At 40.7% G+C, this 24,813-nt stretch overlaps 3 protein-coding genes and 1 pseudogene across 3 annotated transcripts; all 4 read left to right on the forward strand.

The window, feature by feature from the left end:
• The first annotated feature begins 2,213 nt into the window (after positions 1-2,213).
• LOC137046016 (olfactory receptor 4E2-like) lies at positions 2,214-3,179 on the forward strand. Its single transcript, XM_067423073.1, has one exon. The coding sequence runs from the start codon at positions 2,214-2,216 to the stop codon at positions 3,177-3,179; it is 966 nt and encodes a 321-aa protein (XP_067279174.1).
• A 290-nt stretch (positions 3,180-3,469) lies between these two features.
• On the forward strand, positions 3,470-4,453 carry LOC137046017 (olfactory receptor 52D1-like; annotated as a pseudogene).
• A 13,184-nt stretch (positions 4,454-17,637) lies between these two features.
• Positions 17,638-18,618, forward strand: LOC137046018 (olfactory receptor 4E2-like). The gene has a single exon (XM_067423074.1). The coding sequence runs from the start codon at positions 17,638-17,640 to the stop codon at positions 18,616-18,618; it is 981 nt and encodes a 326-aa protein (XP_067279175.1).
• Positions 18,619-23,623: 5,005 nt separating this feature from the next.
• On the forward strand, positions 23,624-24,580 carry LOC137046019 (olfactory receptor 4B13-like). The gene has a single exon (XM_067423075.1). It carries the CDS (start codon positions 23,624-23,626, stop codon positions 24,578-24,580), a length of 957 nt encoding a protein of 318 aa, XP_067279176.1.
• Positions 24,581-24,813: the final 233 nt, after the last annotated feature.

Below are 24,813 nucleotides of genomic sequence, written 5' to 3' on the forward strand. Positions count from 1 at the left end.
TCCTCTGTGAAATTCAGGTTTGTATGTTTTGTTTTATCTATATAATCATTACTGTGCTAAAAGGCATTTTGTTTAATTCAAAACAACATCTAGGGACGCAGTGTGAGTCACCTTAAGTTAACGTGTGGCGTTGGTCTTTGAAATGCCTGCTGTGTTGCTCAAAACACACAACTTTATTCGTAAAGATAATGAATATAATGAATTTGGATGATAAAATCTTATTTAAACTGGGCACTGTTTGTTTATTGTCAGGTTATGGAGTCTGGCGCCTCACAGCATCTTTCAGCTACGAATGAAACCGGTCTCAAGTTCAAAGTCCAACCGCAGACCGCTAACGTTAACGTTAATCCATCTCAGGCTCGAGAAACAGCGCTGATATGGTGGAAAGGGGATAACAGACCGGTTGATTATACTTGAATTACTTTTAAATGTTTAATTTTTACTTCTAAAATGTCTGTTACATGAGTTTAAATGTTGTAAAATAACTGTTATTCTTTAGGCCTAACGTTACATGTCAAAACAGTAATATATGCTGTAACGTTATTGCTGTACTCGTCGACAATAAAGGCCATGTCATAAGTGTGTTTGTGTTGACTGTGGAGTATTTTACAAAGGTTTAGAGGGAATTAAAGTTATACTATACAAGTTAGTAAAACTCATAAGTAAAAACAGTTCATATTAGTCATAAAGGTTTTTAAATACTTTTTACCCAATTTTTTCTACTCAATTGAATTTGTTAACGTAACAAAGGCAGTTACTCAGATCTACTTAATTTTTTTACTTACATTTACCCAGATCATATGGTGTCTATAAATTGATTCCACTGCTTTAAAATTTACTCAATTTTTTTAGTGTAAAAATGTTTCACCAAAAAAATTGAGTAAATCGTAGTATTAGTTTTTAGAGTGTGGATCTGGTCTTCAGCCTCTTGATAATCAGAACTTTAGTCTCTGGGTGAATCTTAGGCATGTTTGCAGAGGTCTAGTTGCAGTTGATGTGATGGTCTAGTGTACTGGGGTTCTTTTTATACACACTTGAGACCTAACTGATCCATTATTATTCACAGGTGAAGCTCATATGACAAGGTGACAACACTTATGTCTTTGCAAAAATTGACTCAATGGGCTTTACCAAGCTGTGAATATTAGAATACTTTTTGAAAGTTTAGTTTTTCACTGAAACATTATCACAAAAGCTGGTGGGATTAAAATGAGCCATTTCTTGTAAAAAAATCTTGATTAGAAATATATTTCAGCGGCACTTTAGGTCAATTTGTACACAAGCGACAAGACTTTTGTCAGGGACTGTAAACTTAAACTTTTATAACTGTTTTTCTATTTTACTTTTATAATTTATTTCACTTCTACAATAATTTTAGCAATCAAGTCCAACAATAGGTCTATATTCCAAAGCATTCTTGAATTATAGCCATTTAAGTTTGGAGAGTTTTTTTTTTTTTCATGTAAGTGGTTGACAGATGGTTATTTAAACCTGTTTTTCTCAAATTTCCATTCCTAAAAATAATAACGATCAGCCGACTTCAGATAACCACAACTTTTGTTTCAGATATATATTTAGAAAGGGCTTGACCCCAGTTTTCATGTGGTATCAAATGCTGTAAGAGGTAAAATTTCACCATGTGATGGGTTTCATAGATCACATCATAAATGTGAACCAAAACCTCAACGTGACAAAAGTCTTAAACATAATTATACACATAGAGCCTACATTAAATCAAATCAAATAAAAATAAAAATATAATTTTTGAAAGCGATAAATGAGCAAATTCCATTAAATATGGCTGTATCTAACCTATTAAATATTGGGTTATTTGCATATTGTTACTAAATTTGGACCTTTATTTTATTTAAAAATGTATTTTAACAACATAAAGCCATTTGCAAAATGTTGTGCTTGAGCACATAATTAATCCCAAGAAATGTTAGATTATCTCTCAGAGATTTCCCTAATGAGAAATCACTACATATAAAACCAAGCTGCAAGCACATTTGTGGAAACAGATTTGTGTTCATTTTCCTTTTTTCTGACTGCTTTATTTCCTTAGGCAACAATGGTCATTGAAGCTCAATGAAATGTCTTTTTTATTAATTTACTGACCATTGACTTCTATTGTCTTGTGTGAGCTTGTACTGCATGATATTTGTTTGTTTCATGTAATTTAAAGGACTATCCAGGACAATCAGACTATTATTATGGATAACATGTCTTATCCTGTGATGCTGACACTTATGGTGCCAAAAGAAACTAAATCATATAGGCATGTATATTTTATTTGTTTTCTTGCCTTATATCTCTTTATATTATGTATAAATATTCGTCTTGTTATGGTCATTATCATGACGAAAGCACTTCATGAACCAATGTACATATTCTTGTCTCAGTTGTGTATTAATGGGATTTATGGAGCCACAGGATTCTACCCTAAGTTTCTGTCTGATTTAATATTGGATTCATATGTGATCTCCTCTCACATGTGTGCTCTGCAAACCTATGTTATCTACAGCTCTTTACTTTCTGAGATCACGATATTAACAGTGATGTCTTATGATAGATATGTAGCCATATGCAAACCTTTAGACTATAATTCCACATTGACTAAATTCACCTGTGTGAAATTAATTCTGTTTTCATGGATTGTACCCACCTTCTTTAGTTTTATAGCAGTTCTGTTAGCAAGCTTGAGGTCTGTTTGTAAATATCACATTGACAAATTATATTGTGACAACTGGTCAATTGTAAAACTATCTTGTGCATCATCTTTTGTTAATAATATCTTTGGATATGCCATTACAGTCACATTTTTTAGCTTTGTAGTTTTCATCATAGTGTCCTATGTTAAACTGATCTCTGCGTGTAAAGCTTCTTTAGAAAACAGAAGAAAATTCTGGCAAACGTGTCTGCCACACATATTATCACTGATCAATTTCACTTTTGCTTTCCTTTTTGATTTCATGTATAACAGATATGGTGCAAATGATATTCCAGAGAGTCTGCGTAATTTTTTGGCTTTAGAACTGGTTATAGTTCCACCTCTTTTTAGTCCTCTAATTTATGGATTAAATATTAGGGCAGTGCGCAAAAGAGTTTTTATTTCATGTGCTGCAGCAAGAGAAAATGTTTCACAAAAGGTCCACAATTTAATAATGTTCAGAAACTGATACAAGCAAAAACAAAAAAAAGCAGCTAATTTGGTTTTAAATTAATTGGGAAAAACTTTAAGAGTATGATTTTAACAAGCATATTTCTGGTGTGATATATGTACAAACTGTGTAAAATAAAATAAAACAGTTTTGAATCTAATAAACACTCAGTCAAAGCATGTTGTCAATTCAAATACATCAAATTGCACGATCATAATACAACACAGCTCTTCATCCTCTTGATCAGTTTATTTTGCCTTCTTTTGAACTATATTCATTGACTGTGATTTGACACCACCGATATCATGATGAATAATATGGCTTTTGCTGGGATACTGACACTTATGGTGCCCAGAGACTCCAAATCATATAGGCACTTATACTTCACTTGTTTTCTTTTACTCTATCTGCTTATATTGTCAGTGAATATTTGTCTTGCCATAGTAATTATAATGGAGAAATCTCTTCATGAACCAATGTATGTATTCTTGTCTCATCTGTGTATTAATGGTTTTTTTGGAGCCACAGGATTCTACCCTAAGTTTCTGTCTGATTTAATATTGGATTCATATGTGATCTCCTCTCACATGTGTGCTCTGCAGATCATTGTTATTTACTGCTCTTTATTGTGTTAGTTTACAATATTAACAGTGATGTCTTTTGATAGATATGTAGCCATATGCAAACCTTTAGACTATCATTGTTCCCAACTGTGCCTCAGTTATAGCAGTCCTGTTATCAAACCTGAGGCCATTTTGTAAAAATCACATTGATAAATTATATTGTGATAACTGGTCAGTAGTAAAGCTGTCATGTACTTCATCTTTTGTTAATAATGTCTATGGATATGTCATTGGTATCATGAGTTGTATTTTTGCAGTTAATGTCATTGTATCCTAAATTTAACTGATCTCTGCATGTAAAGCATCTTTAGAAAACAGACAGAAATTCTGGCAAACATGTCTTTTGCTATGTTTTTTGATTTCATGTATAACAGATATGGTTCAGATGATATTCCAAAGACTGTGTAATTTTTTTGGCTTAAGAATTAGTTATAGTTCCACCTCTTTTTAATCCTGTAAACTATGGGTTAATATTATTATTATTATTATTATTATTATTATTATTATTATTAATATTAGAACAGTGCAGCAAGAGCTTGTAATTTGTAAGTATTTTGTGTACTTTTCTGAAACAAGCATGACAATGTTTATGAGTAAATGTTTCACAAGCTCAAAAAGGTTTAATTTGTGTTATGTGTGTAGAACTTTTGCTCTTGCAGCATTGTTTAACAGATTTTCTCATTTAGCAAAGAATGCTATTGATGACACATAATGCAAAAAAAAAAAGTTAAATATATTGATTTACATTTTCAACCCAGTGTGCATTTCTTTATGTTAGTGTTAAGGTAAATCATGTGATCATAGATGATCATACACTGGAAATAGGTTCCATATGTGGACTGTTAGTGTAAAGAACTGCTCTGAGACAGAAAGTTGGGTTGAAGATCCAAATGCAGTATTGTTGAAGGGTAATACTAAGTCGTAGTCCATATACCACGCAAAAGGTCATACACAGGCAAGCAGTCCGAAAAGGCAAACAAAACAGAAGGAAGAGGCAAAAGGGTAATCCACGGAGAAGGCAAGAAATCAAAGAGCAAGTTACAAGAAACAAGGGAAATGCTCAGAACTGCAGTTGTGACACTAAACAAGACTTAACCCTGAATGACTGAGTGAACAAGGCAGAGGTAATGTGGTGATGAGACACCGATGTAAACAGTTCATGCTAATGAGTCCTAGGCAAAGGATTATGGGTAATGTAGTTTGTGATGGAGTGACAGTCCGGGGTGGAGTGCCCTCTAGTGGTGATCATGGGCACTTACACTGGTGAATTGTGACAGTTAGCAATACTATGATAATGGATTTAGTTCTTGGGTTGCACTTTAAGCAGCTTTTGTTAAAACCATCTGAAATGTCTTGAATGAAATAGTAAATGTGTATATTCTCTTTATGTTTTAGATCAGTTCCATCATTTAAAGGTGTACTATGTAGTATTTTTGCAGTAAAATATCCATAAACCACTAGGCCGGTGTTATATATTTTCTTCAGTTGAGTACCTACAATATCCCAGATGTTTCCAACTATTTGTAAATTGTGAGAAAATTGCTATTTTAACTAAGGACAGGGACGTTTCAGCATTGCGTTTGAGGGAGTCGTCTGTCAATTGCGTCATATCTGCGCTACCCTCGGTTTCAGCTTTTATTTGGCAGGCGCGCTTTACTCTGAGCAGTGTGAACAAGTGAACGCACGGAGTAACGTCATAACATCATTTTAAACACACTTAAATGTATCTAATATGATAAACAGAGCTGCATTACCTCAAAATCATAACTGGAAGAGTGGATCAGTGCAGGCGCCCGGCGACTGTGTCCCGTCCCGTCATAATAAAAGTCCCGGTATTCGCAAGGCGGGTATTTGTTTAACAATCACTCCAGCAGCTGTGCTCAGGTCCACAACACTCTGTCCTGCTCTGCTTTAGACTATAGTAACGTTAATAACCGCATGCATGAACGTGATTTCTGCCCGAGTCCTATTTTCCACCGGCTGTGATGTGAAGACCACATCTCCCAATATGCTGCCCTCACACTTTGCGTCATCAAACTACGCATTTGTTTTGAATAGGCGCCCTCCTGTGGACGGAAAGTTGCATAATGCACCTTTAAACACTACATTTTCTTTGGGATTGTGCAACATGTTCTTACTTCCAACTCGTCACATGGACTCGTGGCCAGGATCCCAAAGGCTTTGAAGTGGACGCTGGTCAATAAAAGACAACAGGAGGAAAAATTACACGCTTCACAATTTTGTGAAAAAGGTTATTTGCTTAATATTTCCTGCACAGTTAAGTTTACAGGAGGAAAATGGAAGAAGAACTATTTAATAGTAATATAATTCTCAGAATCTCAGAATGAGTTTTCCACATCGTAAAATATTACTGAAGTCAGAACCATAGACTGTAAAATAAAGAGAGAAAAAAACCCCAGTGATTTATAAAGTTTAAAACGGATATTTTTCAGGGCATTTATTAACCTACTGGATTCATATGAATTACATTTATGATGGATGGATGCGCTTTTTGGAGCTTCAAAAGCTCTACTCAATGCCATTACAAATCTGGGGAGAGGCAGGATCCTAATTCTGTTCTGCTGAAAGAAGAAACTAGGATGTACAGCAGTCACATGATACAAGTAGGAGCTCTCAGACAATTCCCATCTTTCAAGCTGCAATTACAAGCTATGAAATACTATCTCATATAAAAAAATTTAAAAAACATTGTGGCGGAGGGGGCGTGGTTTCGCGAGGTCTGTAGCGGGAGAGAAGGTACGGGGCAGAGCGGGGAGTAAGTAGGTCAAGTGCAAATGAATAACACCTGTGTCTAATTGCAGTAATTGGCGTGGAGAGACAGCACAAAAGCCGCTGCAGGAGGAGAGGAAGAGAGAGAGAGTTTGGACTGGGACTAGACGCACAGCCTGAGCCTGAGACGAGATCTGGGAGAGTTTATGAGTTGTGAGAGTGTGTTGGAGAGACGGAGTTTTACGCCCTCGTGCGTGTTTATGTTTACCAGTTGTGTTGTGAAAAATAAAGAGTTACTAGTCCCAGTCATACCGACCCCGCCTTCTTCCTTCCCTACCCAAGAGAGTTAAGAGCCACAAACCTCGTTACAAACATTATTACTCACATAAGTGTGTTGCACCATTCCTGTTGGATCCTATAGAGAAGGCAAAGCATTGTGTTTTAATCTCCATATGTCTGCAAATCCAGTATCGACCTGTTAATAAATGTAATTAAAAATAAAGTTCAACCACTCATTCCTAATATTAGGATCCGAAGGAAGCTTATGCACGGAATGAGTTGATCTGCAATCAGGCACAGCGCAATATCTTGCTATCTTCGGCATTTTTTTTGCTCGGTAGAGCGATCCGTTTAGCTACATGAGTCTGTGGGAGGGGTTACAGAAGCAGGTGTACATTTTTATCTGTTGAGGTGCTGTTTCTGCAATCTATGACGTCAATGGTTTACATATTCTGAGATTGATCGTTGGCTGGGCTTGGTCAATAAAAGCTTTTCTTCGACTAACAATGAAGTTTTCAGCTCCAAAACTTACAGGATATTCTTATATCACAATGATCTTTTATATATCAAAGGCTCAAGGGAAAGTTGATATCTCAATTCATCATCCCTTTAATTTTGATCATGGCTTGAAAATCAACAACAAGGGCTGCATCCATAAATTGCATGTTTTCTTGAGTACTTATTTTGAATATGTAATTACTTCATAAAAATATAAAGTTCTATATAGCCTTAATCTAATCTGGAAAAACTACAAAAAACTATGTTGTCATTATCATGTGACCTACCAGCGTTGGTTACGTAGCTTCACTGCCATTCATAAATCCTCTCCTGTGGCATCATGTTATTGCTCATTCAGTGTTTCAACCATGCAAAGATGTCAATAAATTGAGAAAATGTATCATTTTAAAGGAAAAATAAGTTGATTTTAAATGTCATGGCATCAAGACATTTCAAAAAAGTTGGGACAAGGCCATGTTTACCACTGTGTAGCATCCCCTCTTCTTTTTATAACAGTCTGCAAACGTCTGTAGACTGAGGAGACAAGTTGCTCAAGTTTAGGAATAGGAATGTAGTCCCATTTCTTGTCTAATACAGTCTTCTAGTTGATCAGCAGTCTTATGTCTTGTTTGTCGCATCTTCCTTTTTATGATGCACCAAATGTTTTCTATGGGTGAAAGACCTGGACTGCAGGCTGGCCATTTCAGTACCCGTATCCTTCTTCTACGCAGCCATGATTTACATTTTACATTTAATCATTTATCCAAAGCGACTTACAAAAAGGGGAGAGCAATAGATGCAACGAAACAAACAAGGCCAACAACCTGCAAGAGCTGTAAGATTTCTTAGTTAATCGAGATTTCTTAGGTTTTTTTTGACAAACAAACAGAAAATTTTATTGGATAGTTAAGTGCTAGTCTTTATTGGTCAGGTGCAATTGGAAAAGCTGTGTCTTAAGATGTTTTTTTAAAAATGGCTACAGACTCAGTAGCACGAATTGAGATCGGCAGGTCATTCCACCAGTTGGGAACGGTCCAGGAAAATGTCTGTGAGAGCGATTTCATGGCCCTTTGGGATAGAACCACAAGGCGCCGTTCACTCGCAGAACGCAAGCTTCTGGAGGGTGTGTAAGTCTGAACAAGTCTAGGTATATTGGTGCAGAGCCAGTGGTTGCTTTGTAGGCGAGAACCAGTGCATTAAATTTGATGCGAGCGGCCATTGGCAACGAGTGCAGTTTGATGAAGAGAGGCGTGACATGCGCTCTCTTCAGCTCATTAAAGACCACTCTCGCCGCTGCATTCTGGATAATTGGAAGGGTGCATGCTGATAGTGCATGCTGGAAGGCCAGCTAGAAGAGCATTACAATAGTCCAGTCTGGAGAGAACAAGAGCTTGGACCAGGAGTTGTGCAGCCTGTTCTGATAGGAAGGGTCTAAGCTTTCTAATGTTGTATAAGGCAAATCTGCAGGACCGGGCTGTTGCAGTAATGTGGTCAGTGATGTTTAAATGGTCATCAATCACAACTCCAAGGTTCCTGGCTGTCCTGGATGGAGTTATGGTTGATGAACCAAGCTGAATGGAGAAATTTTGATGAAGTGCTGGGTTGGTTGAGACAACAAGTAATTCTGTCTTTGCAAGATTAAGTTGAAGGTGATGCGCCTTCATCCAGTCAGAAATGTCTGTCAGACAGGCAGCGATACAAACACTGACTGTAGGATCATCTGGTTGAAATGAGAAGTAGAGTTGAGTGTCATCAGCATAGCAGTGATATGAGAAGCCATGTTTCTGAATGACAGAGCCTAAGGATGACATGAAGATGGAGAAGAGAAGTGGTCCAAGCACTGAGCCCTGGGGAACCCCAGTAGCTAGATGATGTGACTTAGACACTTCACCTCTCCATAACACCCTGTAGGACCTACCTGAGAGGTAAGACCTGAACCACTGGAGGGCAGTTCCTGAGATACCCATCTTCTTAAGTGTTGACAGGAGGATCTGGTGGTTAACTGAGTCAAAAGCAGCAGACAGATCCAGCAGGATGAGCACTGAGGATTTGGAAGCTGCTTTTGCCAGTCTCAGTGACTCAGTTACAGAGAGCAAGGCAGTCTCAGTCGAGTGGCCGCTTTTGAAGCCGGATTGGTTGTTGTATAGGAGGTTGTTCTGTTCAAGAAACATAGAGAGTTGATTTAACACAACTTGCTCAAGTGTCTTTGCAATAAAAGGCAGAAGGGATACAGGTCTGTATGTGTCAGAGACGGTTTCTTAAGCAGTGGGGTTACCCAAGCCTGCTTAAATGCTGTGGGAAAGGTTCCCGTGTGAAGAGAAGTGTTGACAATGTGAGTGAGTGCAGGAGTGATTGAAGAAGAAATGGCCTGAATGAGGTGAGTTTAGATGATGTTTTAACTGATGCAGTATGTGGTCTGGCATTTTCATGCTGGAAAATGCAAGGCCTTCTCTAAAAGAAACGATGGCTGGAAAGAGACAAAGCACTCTTGAAACCCCATACCATTAGAAATGCAGGCTTCTGAACTGAGCGCTGATAACAACTTGGATTGTCCTTGTCCTCTTTTGGGGAGGACATGGCATCCCAGTTTTCCAAAAAGAACTTCAAAGTGTGATTCGTCTTACCACAGAACAGTTTTCCACTTTGCCACAGTCCATTTTAAATTGGCCTTGGCCCAGAGAAAACATCTGCATGATTTGTCTCTGAGAAATTCCTTTCTGAAATTGCTTCACTATTTTTCGTCACAGCATTGGGGAATTGGTGATCCTCTGCCCATCTTGATTTCTGAGAGACACTGCCACTCTGAAGCTGGGCATACACTGTGCGATTTTTTATGCGATTTCAGCAAGGTTACCTACTCACACTGTACAAGTAGATCGCATTTGATGAAAAGCCAAAGCTTACGATTGATGTGCTCACACTGTGCGGTCCGACCGTCGAGCAGCGTCTTGACTGCTCACACTGTACGGGTGAAAAACGATAGACCATGGTGTATAGAGAGGTAGCCTATCAAATGCATCGGCTATTGATATCAAAAGGATTTAGAATTTATGTATAAAATTATTATTATTATTATTATTATTATTATTCTATAATTATATAATTATATGATGTCAGAACACTGCAATAATGTCCGTCTCAATGAAAAGTAAGAGCAGATATATCTAAAAACAACTTGTTTAACACAAAATGGGCCTACTTCTCTTCTATTTTTTTCTCACATTATGGACCAAAATAGAAATGTTAAGAAAATAAACTAAGGCAGTAGGCTACGTTATCAACAAGTTGAATTACATTTATCTCTCGTTGTCTCTGAGAATATGCGCCGAAAGCTTGTCAGATTTTACTTTCACTTTCTGTAGTGAATAATTCACTGGGTTTGAGACTGCGTTTGCACATTGCGTGATATCCACTGACTCGCGTTCATGAATTAAAACAGGAAAAGGGAAAAAAAAAAGAAAAAAAAGACAACGTGACATTGTGTCAAGATGGACAACGGTTACAACTTTCCGTCATAATAAGATTAAGTAGGCCTAGGCTAAATATTAATTAATATAAAAATAAAAAATAAAAAAAATGAAAATGTGAAAGAAAAACAAGTAAATTAATGATCAACTAGCTAAATTAATAAGAGGCACTGGATATATACAACACAAACTGGAGGCACAACAGTTTACTTAATTTCTGCTATTTGATAGCTGCCTACATGATTAAAGATCTCTCTCTTTTTGTTTTCTTCCTTAAAGGTCCCGTTCTTCACATGTTTTCGAAGCTTTGATTATGTTTACAGTGTTGATTAACTCAATATAACATGAGTTAATGTTTCGCGTGTAAAAAAACACAGTATTTTTCACACAATTTACTTATCTGTACAGCGCTGTTTTCTCTGTCCTAAAACCGGTCTGAGATTTCCTTGTTCTATGCAGTCCCTCCTTCAGAAATACGTAACGAGTTCTGATTGGGCCAGCGCTTCCCATGTTGTAATTGGACAGCAACTTAGCGCACTTTGCCCGGAAAAGTCCCGCCTCTTACCATAACGTGGGAGATGCAAGCGCTGAATGTGCGCTCTTCTCCACGTGAAAGAGCAAGAAGACCACGCCCCCTATTTTGCGTGTACTTGTGGGCGGAGGCTTAGTCAACAAACGGTTCTAGTGACGTCATTCAAGCAAGGAAGTGCAGGGGTGTAGTCCAAACTGGCCGTTCGCTGTAGGCTTTGAAAGGGAACTTGTGTTAAATAAAATGTCTCGCTAGGCATTGAACTTTGAGCTTTATAATTTTACAGGTATTATTTATGCTCCAACAGCAACATTTCACACTAACTAAAGTTTGAAAGATGGAACCGCGAAGAACAGGACTGTAACAAAGTTCGTATGTGGAAGGAAGAGGACAAGGGGTCGGCGTGACTGCTGACGCTTTCTTTATTTATCAATAACTCAAAACAATGTGCACACTTCAGCGTGTGTCTTTCTCAGTCTCTAGCTCAGATCACTTCCGGGTTGTGGTCTCGACATCTGTTTCCGGTTCACTCAGGTTTCAGGGTGGAGCGTCAGCAGTCCCGCTCTCTCTCCCGTGCTTCCGTTTCCCCAGGAGTTTTATCCTCTCTCCACGCCCATTACTGGAACAAGATACAGGTGTTATCAATCTGCGTCCAACCCACGCACTTACCGCTCGTCCCGAGGCTCTCTCTCCCACTGCAGACCTCGCTGAACCACGCCCCCCTTGCCACATAACCCAACCGCCCGACTCAGGCCGGGGAGCCGTCCTGGACCGTATCTGGTAGCCCCTTTCTAGTAAGGTCAGTCAGAGGGCTGGTGAGGTCTGAATAATTGGGTATAAACCGCCTACAATATCCCGCCAGCCCCAAGAACTGCCTTACCTCTTTTTTGGTCTTGGGTCGCGGACAGGTCCCAATCGCGGCAGTCTTATCAATTTGGGGACGCACCTGCCCATGGCCCAAGTGGAAGCCCAGATACCTTACTTCCACCCGCCCAATTGCACACTTCTTCGGATTGGCCGTGAGCCCCGCTCCCCTCAGCGCTCTCAGGACTGCCCTGACATGCTGCATATGCCGCTGCCAATCGTTACTGTAGATCACGATATCATCCAGGTAGGCACCCGAGATCATCCTCCCCCCTGATCACCGTTGCCAACAACACTGATTCGACCTCATTCCATTTTTTTAGGAGATTGAGGTGATAAATTTGACGAGCCCCGCTCCTATCGGACCGTATTACTTCATAATCGAGATCTCCGACTTGTCGTGCGACGTCAAACGGCCCCTGCCACTTAGACATTAATTTTGAGCTCGACGTGGGGAGTAATACAAGTACTTTTTCTCCCGGTGTAAATTTGCATAGTTTATGCAAACCCCCCTGTTATACGACCGGCTCTGGCGGTCCTGGGCTTGCAACAAATTCTCCCTGGATAGCCGCCCCAGTGTGTGGAGTTTTGTTCGCAAGTCCAGCACATATTGAATTTCATTTTTCGCCAAAGAAGGTCCCAAAGAAGGGGGAAAACCCCGTGGAGGCTTAAGGGACCTCCCGGATGGCAAATAACACTTGTCCCAATTTTTGGCGTCTTCCTGTACGAACTTACGGATCATGGTTTTAAGCGTGCGATTAAACCGTTCAACCAAGCCATCCGTTTGTGGGTGATAGACGCTTGTTCGAATCGATTTAATGCCCAGTAACCCGTACAGTTCGCGTAAAGTACGTGACAAACGCCGTGCCTTGGTCAGTGAGGATTTCTTTCGGAACCCCCACCCGGGAGATAAGTCGAAACAGTGCGTCCGCAACACTTTTCGCCGAAATGTTGCGGAGGGCCACTGCTTCTGGATATTGTGTTGCGTAGTCCACTATGACTAACGCAAAACGATGCCCGCGGGCTGATCGCTCTAATGGCCCGATGAGGTCCATCCCAATTCTTTCGAAGGGGACCTGCATTAATGGAAGGGGGCGCAACGGCGCTTTTGGAGCGGCCAGTGGGTTTACCAACTGACATTCCGGACAAGACGCGCACCACCTGCGCACGTTGTCATGAATGCCTGGGCAAAAGAATCGGGTCATGAGGCGGTTTAGTGTGGCCGCCTGTCCCAAGTGGCCCGCCATCGGATTGGAGTGAGCCGCCCGGAAAAGCATTTCTCGGCGGCTCTTAGGAACTAATAACTGGGTTGTATCTTCCTTTGTCTGAGTGTCTTGGGTCACTCGATACAACCAGTCTTTTAGTATGGCAAAATAGGGATAGGTGACAGGCAAGGCGGGTTGGAGAGACTGGCCGTTGATGGAGCGGACCTGTTGAAAGGCATGTTTGAGGGTCTCATCCTGGGACTGCTCCAGAGGAAAGTCATCGCGGTCCGAGAGAATCAGTCTCTCGATCCCGCTCAGTTCCTCTGGAGCCGTCTCCAGTGGTCCCGTCTCAGTCTCCCCAAGCTGCACTCGCGCCGTCCCTATCCTAGCCTTCTTTCCCCAAGCGGCATACGCACATAACGACCCCAATAAAACCGCAAATGCGGGCCAATTCGTCCCTAGGATTATCGGATGCCGGAGGTGAGGACTAACCGCCACCTCTACACTTTGTTTTTCTCCCCTGAACTGAATCGTGATTGGGACAATCGGATACTCCACCACATCCCCTTGCACACATCGCACCTTAACCACGCGGCTTGTATCCAATGCCCCCGGCTGCATCAGGCTTTGATGGATAGAGGTTTGGTTACATCCTGAATCCACCAAGGCCTGATATGTACCCCCCTTGATACTCACAGGAATTTGGTACTCTCCAGCTTGATCGGGGGTGGCCTGCGGGACGTCCGGAACCCAGATCATTGTTCCGATATCCATCATCGGACACCGGTCCACAAAATGATCCGGGTCCCCGCAACGCCAACAGGCCAGCCCAGGCCTACCCGCCACCTCAGTGGCGGGGAGTGGGTTGGAGAATGGACGTGGAGAGAGAGGAGAACCGGAAGCACCCCCTGGGCGGGGCCCTCGAATTCCTGAACTGCCCAGGGCCCAATGCGCCCCGGCCTCTTGGGGAAATGCGAGGAGGGCCCGGTGGGCGGGACCTAGGGAGAGAGACAGGGCGAGAGAGAGAGACAGAGGGGGGAGAGAGAGAGGAAGAGGTTAGTAGGGGGTCGCCGACCCCAGGGCACGCCACCATGTGGTCCTCCGCCTGGTTGATGGCCGTCTCCAGCGACGTGGGCCGGTGGCACTGTACCCACTCGGCTGTTCTCTTGGGGAGCCGAGCGATGAATTGCTCCAGCACCACGAGATCGACAATATGGTCCACGTCGCTTCCGCCGGCCAGTAGCCACTTGCGGCAGGATACCCGGAGCTGCTGGGCCATCGCGAAGGGCCGGCCGGCCTCGCCCCAGTCCAGGGAGCGGAAGCGCTGGCGATGTTGCTCCGGCGACTGCCCGACCCGCTGGATGATGGCCCTCTTGAGGTCGTCATAGACCAGGAGGTTCGCCACCGGCAGTTGTTGGGCAGCCGCCTGGGCTTCTCCAGACAGCAGTGGTATCAGGCGCACCGGCCACTGTGCACGGGGCCACCCACAGGCCTCCGCAGATTTTTGAAAGAGTTCGAGAAAGGCCTCGGGATCATCCTGTGGCCCCATTTTGTGCATTGGCACGTGGACCGGTGCACCGGTCTGCCCGGCGGCCTTGGCGCGAGCCTCCCGGTCGAGCCAGCTCCGGAACCTCTCGCGGTCCTCCTGCTGGCCTTGGACGATCGCCGCGAACCGTCGTTCTTGATCCGTCCTAAGGTCCAGCAGAGCCTGATATTGTTCGCGGTGAAGGACCGCGAGGGATGAAATGATGTCCGCAAGTGAGGTGGAGAATGATGTTTGTATGGCGGCAGCGCTGTCCTGCTTCCTCCCGGGTCTCGGCACCAGTGTAACAAAGTTCGTATGTGGAAGGAAGAGGACAAGGGGTCGGCGTGACTGCTGACGCTTTCTTTATTTATCAATAACTCAAAACAATGTGCACACTTCAGCGTGTGTCTTTCTCAGTCTCTAGCTCAGATCACTTCCGGGTTGCGGTCTCGACATCCGTTTCCGGTTCACTCAGGTTTCAGGGTGGAGCGTCAGCAGTCCCTCTCTCTCTCCCGTGCTTCCGTTTCCCCAGGCGTTTTATCCTCTCTCCACGCCCATTACTGGAACAAGATACAGGTGTTATCAATCTGTGTCCAACCCACTCACTTACCGCTCGTCCCGAGGCTCTCTCTCCCACTGCAGACCTCGCTGAACCATGCCCCCCTTGCCACAAGGACCTTTAATGCTTTTAAAAATGTAATGGTTAAACTTCTGCTTTGGCGCTGGCGCAGTGAGGGGAAATAGGGCAACCAGTTCGTGTCTTTGCTTCAGCTGTGTGATAACCTCACGAGGGGCGAGCGGAATTTCTGACACGCCAGAAATTTATCCGACCATCCGATCCCCGATTGGGAGAGGTTTGTCTCCTCTAGTTTCCCCTGTACACTGCACGAACACAAACGATGCACGATAAACCTGAAAATCGGCGTGACCCAAAAAAAGAGTCGCACGAGTCAGAATTCGGCTCGAAATCGGACGAAAATCGCACAGTGTATGCCCAGCTTTAGAGGCTCTTTTATACCCAATCATTTTGCCAATTGACCTAATACGTTGCAAATTGGTCCTTCAGCTGTTCCTTATACAGTATGTACATTTAACTTTTCTGGGCGCTTATTGCTACCAGTCCCAACTTTTTTGGAATGTGTAGCTCTCCTGAAATCCAAAATGAGCCAATATTTAGCATGGCATTTCAAAATGTCTTACTTTCATTAATTGATATGTTATCTATATTCTATTGTGAATAAAATGTAAGTTTATGAGGTTTGTAAATTATTGCATTGCTTTTTTTATTCACAATTTGTACAGTGTCCCAACTTTTTTGGAATCGGGTTTTTACACACTAATAATTGTGATAATTGTTTACATTTTGGATATTATGTATTTTAACAGTGTTGTTCTATGAAACCATATGATAATTGTTTTTGATACTTTATTTGAACCAATTTTTGTTTTTCTCATTGTTATGTATTTTAAGTCATTTTAAAGGCTTATTAAGTCTATTTTTATTACCACAAAAAATATAAAAAGTATCTGGTTACATGATGATTTGAAAAAATAATTGACAGATTACTCGATTACCAAAATAATAGTTAGTGACAGCCCTATTTGTAATGATAATTGACAGGATAATTGAATGTTTTAGGCTCCTCCCAAACCTATGCTTGGAACTTCTTTAGGTGTGTTCGACATGGCTGCGGCTGGATGCATGCGATCGGCGAGAGTAGCTGAGTGCAGGCGGGGAAGTGCATAAGGTTTTAGAATAAACACGAAACACATGTGATCGCTGTCATGCGGTGAATCCGCCCAATCATGGATCAGCTGTGTCGTCATCAGAGCTTTTGCATCCTGCTGCAGCCACCCTTGAGAATCTGCACCGGCTGCATCTGCTGGCTGGTCTCGAATCACTCTCGCGGTACTTTGTTGACATACGTCACAGTCACGTGCCGTCGGCGCTGTCTCAAGTCGGATAACATTTCTGACAGCATGCACTGCTTCAAGTCTGCCGCCAATCAGTCTGCGCATCGCTGGGTGAAGTCAAACAAGCCTAATAAGAAAGGCGTGTGAACAAGACAATAAACCAATCACAAAATCACATGACCTGAACAACCATTCAGAACATTACACATGAGACTAGGGAAGCACTGTTGTGTCCATTTCTGGCTTGGTTGTGTTTATTTTACACCACAAGCACATTACATGATCACATGATGGGATAAGGGAATCACATGACAAAACCAGGAAACAAAGGAACCTTGATTACAAAATAAAAGACTAAACCTAAACTCAACACGACAAAAGGCTTAAACATAAATATGGGTGTATCCAACCTATTAAATGTTGGATTGTTTTGATAGGTATTGTTGGTCAATTTGAACCTTGATTTTATTTAGAAATTTATTTAAACAACATAAAGCCATTTGCAAAATGTTGTGCTTGAGCACATAATAAATCCCAAGAAATGTTAGATTATCTCTCAGGGATTTCCCTAATGAGAAATCACTGCATATAAAACCAAGCTAGACGAGACCTCATCACTTTCAGCTGCAAGCACATTTGTGGAAACAGATTTGTGTTCATTTTCCTTTTTTTCTGCCTGCTGTATTTCCTTAGGCAACAATGGTCATTGAAGCTGAATGAAATGAATGCTTTTTTTTATTTACTGACCATTGACTACTATTGTCTTGTGTGAGCTTGTACTGCATGATATTTGTTTGTTTCATGTAATTTAAAGGACTATCCAGGACAATCAGACTATTATTATGGATAACATGTCTTATCCTGTGATGCTGACTCTTATGGTGCCAAAAGAAACTAAATCATATAGGCATGTATATTTTATTTGTTTTCTTGCCTTATATCTCTTTATATTATGTATAAATATTCGTCTTGTTATGGTCATTATCATGACGAAAGCACTTCATGAACCAATGTACATATTCTTGTCTCAGTTGTGTATTAATGGGATTTATGGAGCCACAGGATTCTACCCTAAAATTCTGTCTGATTTAATATTGGATTCATATGTGATCTCCTTTCATATGTGTGCTCTGCAAACCTATGTTATCTACAGCTCTTTACTTTCTGAGATCACGATATTAACAGTGATGTCTTATGATAGATATGTAGCCATATGCAAACCTTTAGACTATCATTCCAGATTAACTAAAAACACATGTGCGAAATTAATTCTGTTTTCATGGATTGTACCCACCTTCTTTAGTGTTATATGTGCCCTTTTAGCAAACTTGAGGTCTGTTTGTAAATATCACATTGACAAATTATATTGTGACAACTGGTCAATTGTAAAACTATCTTGTGCATCATCTTTTGTTAATAATATCTTTGGATATGCCATTACAGTCACATTTTTTAGCTTTATAGTTATCATCATAGTGTCCTATGTTAAACTGATCTCTGCATGTAGAGCTTCTTTAGAAAACAGAAGAAAATTCTGGCAAACGTGTCTGCCACACATATTATCACTGATAAATTTCACTTTTGCTTTCCTTTTTGATTTCATGTATAACAGATATGGTGCAAATGATATTCCAGAGAGTCTGCGTCATTTTTTGGCCTTAGAACTGGTTATAGTTCCACCTCTTTTTAGTCCTCTAATTTATGGATTAAATATTAGGGCAGTGCGCAAAAGAGTTTTTATTTCATGTGCTGCAGCAAAAGGTCCACAATTTAATAATGTACAGAAACTGTTACAAGAAAAACAACAACAAAAAAGCGGCTAATTTGGTATTAAATTAGTACAAACTTTAAGAGTATGATTTTTAGGCATTTCAAAGGATTTTCTTGTATGATAAATGTAAAATAAAATAAAACTGTTTTGATATAATGAACACTAAGTCTACACATGTTGTCAATTGCATTTTATTTAAATACATCAACTCTGGCATATTGACAGAAATGTTTATTAACATGCACTGTCCCTGTAAATAAATAAATAAATAAATAAATAAATAAATAAAATGTTCTACAGGGGAATATGCATAGAGGTTGGTAACATGAGGTAAATTATACACTTTAACTATCATTTAAGTAACCTGAAAGTAATAATGTGATTGTGTGAGATTTTGCTGAAAGATCCAGCACACGGTTTATCCGTTGATCAGATGCGTGTGAAAGTTGTGTTTGTTGCTACAGCAACAGTAGACTCCGGGTACATTGCAGTATTTCAGAATGAAATGTCTTAGGTTATGATTATAACCTTAGTTCCCTGAGAAGTGAACAAAACACTGCATCCACTATAGGGACAGCTTTGGGAACGCCCTCAGAGTGATAACGTCTGATGCGCGCATGTCAACTCAGCCAATGGCGAAAGTGAGCGTCACGGGTGGGTGACGTCACGACCAGGAAAGGATAAATGCACATTCGGTCCGACCAAACTTCAGCAAAACTGCCGAAGCAATCACAGGGATGCAGGGAGTATGGCAAAAGGACAGTGTTTGTTCCCTTCTCAGGGAACTAAGGTTATAGTTATAACCTGAGATGTTCCCTTTCAAGGGAACTTCACACTGCATCCACAAGGGACAGCTTTGGGAACGAAATACCAAAATGCCATAATACCAAATACCTGTCGTCTGAAACTGTGGCACATTCAAGACAGAAGCACTGATAAAACTGGAGTGCACTCCAGGTCAAGATCATAATATTTTACAAATGTAAGAGGCGAGGACCAACTGGCTGCGTCGCAGACTTTTTTGAGGAAATACCTCTTGGAGGCCACCATACTCCTAGTAGAGTGACAGCTTAAGGGCACTCCTGACCAGAAGACTCATAAGCCAGTGAAATAGCCTCGACTATCCACTTGCTCAGTGTATGCTTGGATGCAGGGAGACCCCTGTTACGCGGCCCAAAACACACAAACAATTGATTTGCTTTTCTCCACAGGGCAGCTCTGTGGACATAAGCATCCAGTGCTCGCACTGGACATAAAAGGTTAAATTTTTCATGGTCCGGATTAACAAAAACGGAGGTGGACAGAGAGCCTGCAGCACTACAGACAGTGGAACATTGGTTAGTACCTTCGGAACATACCCTACTCTAGGGTAAAGGAAAGCTTTAACTATCCCAGTTGCAAACTCCAAGCACGTAGGGAATATAGATAGGGCTCTCTTAATAGAAGAAATGGTGGGAGGGAAGAGGGTAGTATGGGTCAGAAACTGAGATGATGTCGAGTGGCTTGAGCAAGCTGACGATAACCCTTCCAACGCAATAGCCAAATCCCAAGCAGGAACTATAGTGCGCACAGCAGGCCTTAGCCTCCTGGTGCCACGCAGGAAAAAAGTCACTAAAGGGTTCCTCCCTACAAGGATACCATCCACATGGGCAACAACATTTTGTTTCCCAACAAAAATCCCACCCTGGAAGGTACACGCCAAAATGAGTTTTATGCACGTTTTTTTGCATACAAATGATACTCATTTTGAATGAAACTTATTTTGGCGTATACATTCCACGAGATTGCACACTCGTACTATTGATACGCATTACCATGTGATCGTGTTGAACATTACTGAGCTAGGCTATATGCTTTTAAAAAAGGATAGCCTATTAAAATGGTAGGCTACAATAGCATTGCTCATTTCAACGTGTTGGGAAATCCAGCATTTTGTCCTCCGTCATCTTTATGTCAAACGACCTGACCGACCATGACCCAAATATCATTAAAAATATTTTTGGATGACTCGTGACCGCAGGCACCCACTCATTTTGGATTTCTAATACATTATGCATCTATTCTGCTAGCAAGTCTTAATTACAAGTGTTTAACAAAGCTTCGTCACCAAGTGGTTAATGGAACCTTTTACGCGAGCCCAATGTGGCCAGTCACTACGCGGCATACCAAGGAGGTCTATGTGGTCACCCAGGCTTATTTTATGTGGCTAGTCACGGCCTTGTCTCCAGCCTTAAAGGCTTTGTCGCTATGTGGCTAATCACAGCCTTTTCTCCAGCCATAAAGGCTTTGTCGCTTTGTGGCTAATCACGGCCTTGTTTATGGCCGTAAAGGTTTTTGTCTTTATGTGGCTGATCACGGCCTCGTATATATTTATACATGTGTCTTTGGCCGTTCAAGGCTTTTGTTGCTATATGGCTGTCACAGCCTTGTCTATGGCCACGTAGGTCTTCGTCGCTGTCATAGCCTTGTCTACGGGCGTTCAAGGTCTTTGTCTCTATGTGGCTCAGACTACCTAAATGTCTATGGCAGTGTAGGTCTTTGTCGCTGTGTGGCTGTCACGGCCTTGTCTATAGCAGAGCACGGCTTTCATTGCTGTGTAGCTGTCACAGCCTTGTCTATAGCCGAGCAAGGCTTCTGTCTTTATGTGGCTGTGTGCTTTTTTATTTTCTACATACGGTTAAATCTGCAGTAGGTAACTTTTATTAAAAAATGTTTTTTTACATATTTGTTAAGATGTCATTATGTCCTGATGGCAGAATATAAAACAGATAATCTTTGGAAAAATTAAGCTCCTCTGGCTCCTCCCAGTGGTCCTATTGCCATCTGCAGAAATACACCGTCCTGTCTTAGCAGGGTCAATCAAGCTTGTGTGCATGCTGATCAGTTTCTGAACGCTCTCATGCACAGGGCGTACACTCAGGCATTCAAATTCAAGATTACCGGTGTGCCGTAGCTTTGCTAATGGCGGACAAACAACCCAAACTGCCAATTCCTCGAGTGGCACCTATTCATAAAATAAAGACAGGTAATTGGAAAAAGACAGATGACGATGATAAAAAAAAAAATAATTAGATGGAGCCCAAAATAAAACGAGGGTAAATATCGGAGCGGCTTTTCCGTGGTGGAGGGAGCTAACATTACGTGTCCTGAAAGGATTAAAAACTGATGCAGATTTAGCCAGATTTCTGCTTGACAGGGAAGTATCCCTGCTTGATTTGTTTAATTTTTTTAAGAACTACACAAGTGTGTCCAAACTCTACCCACATAGATAAAATGTCACGCACTGTGCAAAGCAACTATTGAAACCTACTAATTCACAGTCATGTTGCTGAAATAGTGTACTAGTAAACCTTATTTAGCATTACATATCAATAGAATAAGTACTTGTAAAGTTACTGTATATATTATTACTATCTATTTATTACTTATAGAAATAGTGCAACGTCATATAGTTACATTACATGTATTGCAAAATACGTAATGTTTTGAGGACCAAGTTTGTAGTCAATGTAAATTATATTGTTGATGTTTCGTCCGTACCAGTGAATTTGCAATAACTGTATATCCGCCTGTAGCCCTGATGGGGGAGGAGCAGTGGACGGAGGGCTGTAGCACAGCAGAGAGCAAGGGGGAGTGACCTGTGAGTTGTGCTTGTTCAAATTTTCAGGCTAAGTCAACTTTTTCTAAAAACTTCCTATTGCAGCTTTAATTAACATCTTTCCTTCTAAGTTTCAGGATTCACAACATTCATGACGGGTGAGTATTCAACCATCCCCAATTCTTGGTGGTCGACTGCGCCCCTGCCTTCATCTTCAGGCAGGATATGCAGAGTCTGAAAGCTTTAGCGTAAGTTCTGCCTGAAAGATTCAATGTTATGCCACGCGTCACTTTCAGACCTAACCAATCACGTCATAATTCATAGAGTATAAAAAATGGCCACTTACACGTCTAAGTTTGCAGATGCTGACGCCGACAGTTACCTCCAACCTCCCAACCACCACCAGGATGGTCTCCGTCTATACCTCCTGGGGGTCGGATGGGTCGGACCGGATGTGTATTTATCCTTTCCTGGTCGTGACGTCACCCGCCCATGACGCTCATTTTCATTGAATGAGTTGACATACGCGCATCAGCGTTGCATTCAGCGTATCACGCTGAAGGCGTTCCCAAAACTGTCCCTAGTGTCCTTGAAAGGGAACTCATGATCATGAGAAAGCAACTTTTGTTATCTCAAGATCACAACAAAATATAAAGTCGTGATCATGAGGAAACAACTTTTGTTATCTCGAGATCATGAGAAAAATAAGTCGTGATCACAAGTTAAGTCAGAAAAAAACAATATCAGTCATGGCCATTCAGGGCTTCAGTAGGCTGTTGGTTCAGAAATGACAGTGACGTCTGCAATGCAATGCAATGACAGAGCAAGTTATTTCAAACTGATCAAAGCAACTTCTTTTCTTTTGAATGACTTTCACTGATTTAACAAAAGGGAGTCAGTTGACCCCATAAATAGATGAGAATTAATACTCGACTCTATTGAGTCACCTGACTTAAATACTATAGTTACCAAACTACATCTCAGAAAAACCTTCAAAACAGTGGTGTAGCGATGGAATATTAAAGATTTCAATATGCAAGTCATTTAATGAATTACTAATATTTTTGTATAATCATCCATGAATTTGTTACAGCATGATTTTATGTTGTCTTTAAAGCTAGAAAGTCAGTAAAGAGAATTAGAAAAATATACTGACATAAATGCTAAATGTTACGTATACCACTTGGTTATTTTTGCAGCTTACCTTTATAGCAAAAATAACGACTTAAAGAATAAAGTCATTTAATCATTTATTTATCCTTTTTTTTTTTGAAGAGTGAATAATTAATCTCAAGACATGTTAGAACATCATTCCCAAAGGACAAATCACCCAATATAAAGTCAAGCAACATCTTGTCTGTTCCAGTGAACACCCAGCTCTTTATCTCTGGATTAGTTAATTTGCATTCTTCTGAACTATGAAATTCATTGACTGTGATTTGACACCCCCAATTTCATGATGAATAATATGTCTTTTGCTGGGATACTGACTCTTATGGTGCCCAGAGACTCCAAATCATATAGGCACTTATACTTCACTTGTTTTCTTTTCCTCTATCTGCTTATATTGTCAGTGAATATTTGTCTTGCCATAGTAATTATAATGGAGAAATCTCTTCATGAACCAATGTATGTATTCTTGTCTCATCTGTGTATTAATGGGATTTATGGAGCCACGGGATTCTACCCTAAGTTTCTGTCGGATTTAATATTGGATTCATATGTGATCTCCTCTCACATGTGTGCTCTGCAGATCATTGTTATTTACAGCTCTTTATTGTGTGAGTTTACAATATTAACAGTGATGTCTTATGATAGATATGTAGCCATATGCAAACCTTTAGACTATCATTCCAGATTAACTAAAAACACCTGTGTGAAATTAATTCTGTTTTCTTGGATTGTTCCCAACTGTGTCTCAGTTATAGCAGTCCTGTTATCAAACTTGAGGCCGTTTTGTAAATATCACATTGATAAATTATATTGTGATAACTGGTCAGTAGTAAAGCTGTCATGTACTTCCTCTTTTGTTAATAATGTCTATGGATATGTCATTGGTATCATGAGTTGTATTTGTGCAGTTATTGTCATTGTATCCTACATTAAACTGATCTCTGCATGTAAAGCATCTTTAGAAAACAGAAGGAAATTCTGGCAAACGTGTCTGCCACACTTGTTGTCACTGATAAATTTCACTTTTGCTATGTTTTTTGATTTCATGTATAACAGATATGGTTCAAATGACATTCCAGAGATTCTGCGTAATTTTTTGGCTTTAGAATTAGTTATAGTTCCCCCTCTTTTTAATCCTGTAATCTATGGGTTAAATATTAGAGCAGTGCGCAAAAGAGTTTTTATTTCACGTCTTGCAGCAAGAGAAAATGTTTCACGTGCACCAAAAAAATGTAAAAGATAAATTACATTTACACTATTGCATGTAATGTACTTTTCTTTACAAACAGACATGACAATGTCTATGAATAAATGTTTTGCATACTTAAAAAGGTTTAAAACCTAATTTGTGTTATGTGTGTGTAACTTTTGCTGTGCTTCAGCATTGTTTCACAGATTTTCTCATTTGGCAAAGAAGGCTATTGATGATACATAATGCAAATCAAAATGTTAAATATATTGATTTACATTTTCAAC

The sequence above is a fragment of the Pseudorasbora parva genome, chromosome 18 (assembly GCF_024679245.1).
Source record: "Pseudorasbora parva isolate DD20220531a chromosome 18, ASM2467924v1, whole genome shotgun sequence".
Lineage (NCBI taxonomy): Eukaryota > Metazoa > Chordata > Actinopteri > Cypriniformes > Gobionidae > Pseudorasbora > Pseudorasbora parva.

What these genes read in the sequence shown, in the direction of transcription:
- LOC137046018 (XM_067423074.1), top strand. Translation starts at nt 17,638, where the DNA reads ATGGATAACATGTCTTATCCTGTGATGCTGACTCTTATGGTGCCAAAA.
- LOC137046019 (XM_067423075.1), top strand. Translation starts at nt 23,624, where the DNA reads ATGAATAATATGTCTTTTGCTGGGATACTGACTCTTATGGTGCCCAGA.
- LOC137046016 (XM_067423073.1), top strand. Translation starts at nt 2,214, where the DNA reads ATGGATAACATGTCTTATCCTGTGATGCTGACACTTATGGTGCCAAAA.